Source organism: Malania oleifera, chromosome 9 (genome assembly GCF_029873635.1).
Source record: "Malania oleifera isolate guangnan ecotype guangnan chromosome 9, ASM2987363v1, whole genome shotgun sequence".
NCBI classification, from domain to species: domain Eukaryota; kingdom Viridiplantae; phylum Streptophyta; class Magnoliopsida; order Santalales; family Ximeniaceae; genus Malania; species Malania oleifera.
The window spans coordinates 2,699,856-2,707,941 of record NC_080425.1 but is presented as its reverse complement, the minus strand read 5'-3'; the positions used below and the strand labels follow the sequence as shown (position 1 = coordinate 2,707,941).

Sequence of the window (8,086 nt, the reverse complement as noted above, 5' to 3'; positions counted from 1 at the left end):
CACTTGCTCAACGTCATTCGTGATGTGCATTGCCTTATTGTTGTACGTAGTCCTCTCTGTTAATACAATATGCCTAATTGTATGAAAGTCAGGGAATGCAGCATCATTTGTATCCACTGAAGTGACTTGTGCTTCCCTATTTTCTCCAGCTCCATAGTTTGTTGTTGTGAAGTGCAGCTCAGATGAGGTCCTGCCAATGTCGTTTAAATCCATAGTAGGTGTTTCTTGCACCTGGTCACCATATCCCTCACAGTTAGCCATTGTATCCATATCACCTCCAACATTGGATTGAGCATCATGCAATGACTCTTCGTGTGGCATTACACCTCCCTCTATATCTCTATTTCGACGAACACGGTGTAGGTAAAGTTCAACTGTGTATATGTTAGGGTACGAACTCTGTGGGTCTAGTGCAATGTGAAGATCCGAATCATCTTTCACTGGAAGTTCTACAAACACTGGCTTGCCATTTTCTCCCAAAAGCGGATATCTTGAAGTCACTTCCACAATATATTCGTTTGCATCGATGTTCAAATTTTCACAAATCTTCTCTTGTAATTTGTGTAACTTTGTATCTTTTTGAATTCGAATGGCTTTAACGGCTTTACTACTATACTCCACTCCTCTTGACCCATTCAAGATTTCTCCATCAATGTACAATAAAATTGTAGTGAGTCCACTGCCTGAACTTTCTGACATTTCTAGTTCTACTAAAATGTCAATCTTTCACTCCAAAATAAGGTTTATGATAAATAAATTTCAATCCCTAAATTTATATAAAAAGGTTTTAAATTATCAAAAAATTCCTAAACTCAACTATAAAAAAGGAGTTCTATTCAATTACATAAACTATAAATTTTTAAATTAAAAGACTTAAATTATATTAAAAAATCCTAAATATATAAGAATCTTAAATTATTAACAAATAAATTTTTCAAATGGTTTTTGAATGGTCAATAACTAAAGAAAAAGTCCTATAGCAATTTTAACCCTCAATTTCAACTATAAAATCCTAAATCACAAAAAATCCAAAATGATCAAATAACCAAAAAAAAAAAAAATTCCTTTAACAATTTAACAAATCCTAAATTTATAAACTAAAAGATCTAAATTATAGGGAAAAAGTCCTATTATCAACAAATGAACACCTTAATTAAAATTAAAAAAAAAAAAAGAAGCTAAGTTATTAACAAAAGCAAAAAAGACAAAAAAAAAAAAAGCCTTATGACAATTTCAACCTCAAATTTAAAAATTATAATGATTAAATTTTTCAAAAAAAGTTTAATTTAACAATTTATCAAAGTCTAAATTTGTAAGCAAGAAGACCTAAATGTATGAAAAAAAAATATACTTCTTATCAGCAAATTAACACAACTAAGTTAACACATTTAACAAATTAAAGAAACTGCGAAAATGGAAATTGAAGCCCTAAACTGAATGTCAAACTTAAAACTTCCAAACACTTCAAAACTATAACTCCCAATCACTTTGATGCAACCACTAATTATCAACCAGTTCAACAAAGATACCACCTCTAAATGTCAACATGAATAAAATCAACACATTCACTATATTTAAGAAATTATAAACAAGGAAATTGAAGCCCTAACCGGGTTGGGGTTCTCTCCCAGATTGAAAATCTCAAACTTCCAACTTCCAACCACTTTCAATTTCACTTCCAATCCCAATCACTCGATGCAGATTCAGAACAATGAATTCTTGGAGCTAGAAATGTAAGAAATCAGAGTAAAGAGTTGGAAGAAAGTGTATGAAGAGGAAGAAAGTGTGACGGGCATACCTTATATTTCTGCTTAAGTAGCTTAAACCCAACGGCTACGAAGAGCCCAACGGCTATGATCAACCCAACGGTCACTGACAAGGCAGAACCGAGGCTTGTGACCGTTAAATTTGCAGAGGCCTCGGGCTTCAGGCCGGACAGAAATGGATTTTGCAGTTTATATACTGATATGACTTTACTGCCCCTTCTCTGAGCTTTCCCCTTTTATTATTAACTTAAAATAAAATATTGAATAATACTTTATTTGGAAAAATATTCTTCAAATTAATAATGCTGCGAGATTTGTTTCAATGTTTTCCCATTGACTTTCTTCTCCAATTAAATTTCGCAGGATCCTCGAGATTTCCAGACATATATATAAAATTAAAAATGTATTAAACTCAATTAAAGAAACAAAATATTTTTTCCCTTCTAAAAAAAAGACAAGTATTTTTAGAAATAAACTCTATTTAATAAAAAAAAATGAAAACAAAAATATTATTACCTTCTAAAAGAAATACAAGTATTTTTAGAAATAATAATTTTAATAAAATTAGATAAATAAACTTTTAAAAAATTTATTTGAATCCAATAAGACAAGACCTAAAAATATCCATTTTATTCAAAAAAAAATAAGTGCAAAAAAATTTATAAATGTTAAATAAAATGCAAGTTACCATGTCCAATGAATGCTTAGTTGAGAATCTCATATATATATCTAGTTAAGATCTAATTTGTACCTTTTTTCACTTTTGTTTTAATTTTAGTCATATTTTTTAATAGCTATTTGATTAAAAAAATCAATTTAATTAGGTTTTTAATTTATTTTAGTTTTCAAAATACTAACAAAAAAAATTTGCTAATTTTTGATCTTTTCTTCTTAGTTCTAATTTTTCAATTCTTGTTCCTAATTTTTAGTTTCATAATTCTTGACAATAATACCAAACAAATTGAAGATTTTTCATAGTTATAACAATATTTTAATATGTAAAATTGGTTTTTCGAGATTAATTTATTCATTTTATATAGAAATTTTAATGGAAATTAAAATAATATGACCATGTGAATTTAAAAATATAATTCAACTAAACATATTCACAAAATTTTAAAAATAATAAAAAATATTTTTTTTACTATTTTTCAATTGTCTGCAAAATTATTTTTTAGAGCAGTTAAATTTTGAAAATAACCGCAATACAAAATGACTATAATTAATATCTATTTTTATTATAATATATTATGATTTTTATTATCTTAATCATGTTTCCTAATTTTTATTTAGTCCAAATTAAAGACAAAAACTAACATACATTCAATTATATATTTTTGTTTACTAGTTAGGAATACATATGTTGTCCATGGAGTAAATTTTATGTATTAGAAGCAATAATACATAGATTATAGTAATAATTTATTATCTATAGTTAATTAACATTTTTTAGTATGAAAGATCTTAATATATACAAATTAATGGATTTCAAAATTAACTCAAGTTAAATATAAAACTCAAATTACATTGAGATGAATAAAATAACTTCTATTTAACTAAATAGTAAAAAATTAAGAAAATTGAAGTATTAATCAAAAGAACTTGATATTTACAAACATTTTAAAAAAAATTTAGAAGATATTAGTAGTATTTAATTAAATAATATATATAAGAATGAATGTTGTGCACAACTGCTTACACAACTACGCGTATAGTAAAAAAAATATTTTTTATTATTTTTAAATTTTTTAAAATTTTACAAATACTTGTTTTTTTTTTTAAATTATTAAATAAAATTTATTTCTAAAAATACTTGTCTTTTTTTTAGAAGATAAAAAATATTTTGTTTCTTTAATTGAGTTTAATGCATTTTTAATTATATATATATGTCTGGCAAATCTCGCAAGAAGATCTTGCGAGATTTAATTGGAGAAAAAAGTCAATGGAAAAACATTGAAACAAATCTCGAAGCCTAGTCCTGCGAGATTATACAAGGGAAATTTTTTCTCAAATAAATTATTATTTAATATTTTATTTTAATTTAATAATAAAATGTGAAAAAACTCCCTTCTCTTATCCATTTCATCTCCACCACTTTTTTCAGTTGCTTCCATAGTTCCATGGCGGCAATTTCAAGTCGCATCATCAACACGAACTCATTGAATGGTCATGGCCAACTCTTCCTCTGCTTTCACTCTTCTCAACTGTCCTCTCTCAGCTTCTTCCTCTGCTCCGTTTCAAGTCGCATCATCATCACGAACTCATTGAATGCTCATGGCTAACTCTTCCTCTGCTTTCACTCTTCTCAACTGTCCTCTCTCAGCTTCTTCCTCTGCTCCGTTCCGGCTTCGATCGTTAACGATTCCAAAGCGTCAGTCCTCCTTTCGAGCTCGACCCAGAAGCAAACCCGTCTGCCTCTCCGTCCTCGATTCTCGAATCGGTGCTCAGCAGGAAGATATTGTCATTGTCGGCGGCGGAATCGCCGGCCTGGCCACCGCGCTTTCCCTCCACAGGTTCGATCTCTTCTCCCACAAGCCCCAAATCCAAAAATAAAAAAGAAAAAAGCCCTAAAAATTTGCGATCAATAGATGCTTGGGATTGTAAATTTATGTGCTTGTGATGCGAATTTCAGGCTTGGTGTAGGGTCGTTAGTGCTTGAGCAGGCGGAATCGCTTCGTACTGGTGGAACCTCGATCACCCTTTTCAAGAATGGGTGGCGAGTGCTGGATGTCATGGGAGTCGGGGATGTTCTCAGAACCCAGTTTATTGAAATTGAAGGGTACGTACCGGTTTAATTTCTTGTTCTGTTTTTTGGAAGTTTGCTCGGCGATTGGTATTAGAAAAACATCACTGGTGGCTGGAATCTGCATCTGTGACATGCTATGGTTAATCTGCAAATTATTCCATCTATTGTACCTTAGTAAAAAGAAATGAAACGGAAATTTAAATCTTGCAGATGATAGGAACTTAAATTTAACTTTTGCAATTTTGAAAGTTGAAAGTTAAATTTAAAGATGATAGGGCATCTTTCTTGAAACTTTTTGGAACTTAAATTTAACGTTTGCAATTTTGAAAGTTGAAAGTTATATGTAAAGCTGATAGAGCAACTTTCTTGAAACTTTTTGGGGCCTTGTTTTTTCTATAAATTTGCTTGAACTTGTTCATGGTATCAGCTCTGCAGGATGGTAGTGAAATCAGTGGATGGAAGGGCGCTGCGCTCCTTTAACTTCAAAGATGAAGATGAAGGGTAACGAAGCAAGTCATCTTCCTTAATTTTGATGCCTAATGCCTTAAAGCTATGGCACCCCCTCCCCCCAGAGGGGCAAAAAACCTTCTTTTTCTCTTTGTTACTTGGTTGATCAAACCATTACTTATCTGCTCACAAATTGCACTACGGTGTGTAGCCAAGAGGTACGTGCAGTGGAGAGAGGAATACTTTTAGAGACTCTTGCCTCTAAGCTGCCATCAGATGCACTGCGTTTTTCGTCGAAGCTGGCAAAAATGGAAAGAACCCAAAATGATGAAATTTTGTTGGAACTTGCGGATGGAACCAAGTTACTTGCCCAGGTTACTTAATTGGCATCCAAGTTCTCCTTATTGTAGTCTTATTATTGCATGGTTCTGATTGCATTGATGTCAGTCCTCCTTTTAATTCTTTTTCATTTCTCTGTTCTCAAACTTTATTCTCATTTTAATTCTCTGAAGTAGCAATGTTCTTGATATTCTTTAATCTTTACTTTAAACAATCTTGTATATGGATTGTTTCTTATTCAGCTTTTCGACTTGCAACAGATTGTGATTGCTTGTGATGGGATCCGATCTCCTGTAGCAAAATGGATGGGGTTCTCTGAACCCAAGTATGTTGGGCATTGCGCTTTCCGTGGGCTTGGATTCTATCCTGGTGGTCAGCTGCTCAAACCCAATGTAAATTACATCTATGGAAGAGGATTGCGTGCCGGATTTGTTCCAGTTTCCCCTACCAAGGTTTACTGGTTCATCTGCTTCAACAGTTCCTCCCCAGGTATTCAAATGTTGCGTGCTTATGCATGAGTCTTTTTTTTATATAGAAAATAACCCATTTTGCATACAAGAATTAGCTCTGACATGTTTTGTATCAGGTCCAAAGATTAGTGATCCATTTATGTTGAAAAAGCAAGCTGAAGAACTAGTCAGGAACTGGCCTCCAGAGCTATTGAAGATCATAGATGACACTCCAGAAGATACCATCATTAGAACTCCGTTAGTAGACCGATGGCTGTGGCCAGTCATAAGCCCTCCCGTTTCAGCAGGAAGAGTGGTTTTGGCTGGCGATGCATGGCACCCGATGACTCCCAATCTTGGGCAAGGTGCTTGTTGTGCGCTGGAAGATGCAGTGGTTCTGGCAAGAAAGCTTGCTGGTGCGATTAAGTCAGGACCTGCATCCGTGGAAGATGCATTTCAATCATATGGGAGTGAAAGATGGTCCCGTGTGTTTCCATTAACAGTGCGTGCAAACCTTGTGGGAGCCCTTCTGCAATGGGATAATCCGGTGGTGTGTTCTGTTCGGAATAGTGTTGTCATACCTAAGCTTGCTCAGCTTGGACCATTGTTGGAGCATACAAATTTCAACTGTGAGCCTCTATATTAGAGTTAGAAAAACAAATTTTGGATCACTGAAACATGATCCTTGAGAAGTAGCTAGGTTTTACACAAATTACCTCTTAAAACCTTCCCATTGTTCAAAAGCTAGTGCCCTGATTCCTTGAAACTAAAATCGTATTATGGTTCTTGGTTCTTGAACTATTCCAAACATTTTTTTTCCCTTGAATACATTATATGGTGTTTATATAGTGTAGATTTTCAATAAATTATAGTTCTTTGGGTCATTTACATTTAATCTTATTCTACTTTAGTTACTTTTTGAACTACTGTGACTTGGAAAGATCAAATACTGTGCCTTGGTGAGCATTTAGACTTTAGAGAGTTAGGGAAGGGGAAATTGCACACTAAAGTAGCTAACGTAGATTGTATGGTTCTCGATTATTTCCATTCATGTGGAGGAAAGCCCAAATAGGCTTTATTAAAAGCCCAAAGCCCAGCCTTTAGTGTGATAACCTAAAGGAAGTTATAAAAAGAGAGGGGAGAAGGGAGATGAGCTGTCATTTCTTAAAAGAAAGAGAGAAAAACGTGATTTTTCTTATGCTACCCAAATTTCATCAAAACTCTGATCCCGCTTCGTCTGTGGTCCGATCGAGCTAAAATTTGGAGGAGAGGTTTACGACTCAAGGAGCTATAATCTGAATGGTGGAGATCGGATTTTGAGCTGTCACTTCTCAAAAGAAAGCGAGAAAAACATGATTTTTCTCATGTTACCCAGATTTCATCAAGACTCTAATCCCGTTTCGTCTGTGGTCCGATCAAGCTGAAATTTGGAGGAGCTACAATCTGAATGGTGGAGATCGGATTTTGAGCTCGGGAGTTGATATTTTTGCCTGTGAACAGTAACCACGATTTTGGTATATTTTCTCCAATTCTCTTTGTATTTGTCAAGATTGTTGATATTTTGATAAGATATATTTGTAACCTCTAATTGCGATTAGAGAAGACTTGGTGTACCCATTATTTGGTTGATAAGTGGAGGTTTCAACTAAACTAGGTCCCGTAGTTTATCTTCCTCACTGGGGAAGTTTTCCACATAAAAAGTTGCTTGTGTTCTTGTGGTTTGGTGTGATTGATTATTTTTCTTATTATTTTCAAAACGTATAAAATTTCTTATTTTTCTTATTATTCTGTTATGGTTATTTGTTGATATATCTCCCAACATTTGCTTGTTAGGAATAGATGTTATCTCATGCAATGTTGAGCATTGGGGAAGTTTTCCACATAAAAAGTTACTTGTGTTCTTGTGATTTGGTATGATTGATTATTTTTCTTATTATTTTCAAAATGTATAAAATTTCTTATTTTTCTTATTATTCTGTTGTGGTTGTTTGTTGATATCTCTCCCAACATCTGCTTGTTAGGAATAGATGTTATCTCATGCAATGTTGAGCATTTCTTCACTACCAAATTTAAGGAATGCTGCCTAGCAGCAAAAAGGACAATGGACAATGAAACCATGAAAGACCTATGAGAGAACTCAAAGAAGTTGAAGGGTGTTGTTTTGACTATTATTTCTTACTCAAAGAAGTTGAACAGTGTTGTTTTGACTATAACTTCTTTGGACCTGTGAGAAAATTGGACTCAACAAATTGCCATTCTATTCCAGCATTACCAAAGTTCGGATAATTGTTTAGATATAAACCTCCAACAGTGAGGAAGCAAACTACTTAAGAAGCCCA

At 33.2% G+C, this 8,086-nt stretch overlaps 1 protein-coding gene across 2 annotated transcripts; it reads left to right on the top strand.

The window, feature by feature from the left end:
• The first annotated feature begins 3,845 nt into the window (after positions 1-3,845).
• On the top strand, positions 3,846-6,635 carry LOC131164557 (monooxygenase 3-like). Of its 2 annotated transcripts, XM_058121833.1 has the most exons (6): positions 3,846-4,279; positions 4,399-4,545; positions 4,948-5,013; positions 5,171-5,333; positions 5,559-5,787; positions 5,885-6,635. In XM_058121833.1, exons 1-6 carry the CDS (start codon positions 4,035-4,037, stop codon positions 6,391-6,393), a joined length of 1,359 nt encoding a protein of 452 aa, XP_057977816.1. In that variant the 5' UTR covers positions 3,846-4,034; the 3' UTR covers positions 6,394-6,635. The 2 variants fall into 2 exon arrangements, with proteins under 2 accessions (XP_057977816.1, XP_057977817.1); XM_058121834.1 differs by lacking the exon at positions 3,846-4,279 and having other exon boundaries at positions 4,405-4,545; positions 4,940-5,013.
• The last annotated feature ends 1,451 nt before the right edge of the window (positions 6,636-8,086 follow it).

What these genes read in the sequence shown, in the direction of transcription:
- LOC131164557 (XM_058121833.1), top strand. Translation starts at nt 4,035, where the DNA reads ATGCTCATGGCTAACTCTTCCTCTGCTTTCACTCTTCTCAACTGTCCT. An exon ending in CAGTTTATTGAAATTGAAGG is followed by an intron (nt 4,546 to 4,947) that starts GTACGTACCGGT and finishes TCAGCTCTGCAG; the next exon opens with GATGGTAGTGAAATCAGTGG. An exon ending in GAACCAAGTTACTTGCCCAG is followed by an intron (nt 5,334 to 5,558) that starts GTTACTTAATTG and finishes GACTTGCAACAG; the next exon opens with ATTGTGATTGCTTGTGATGG.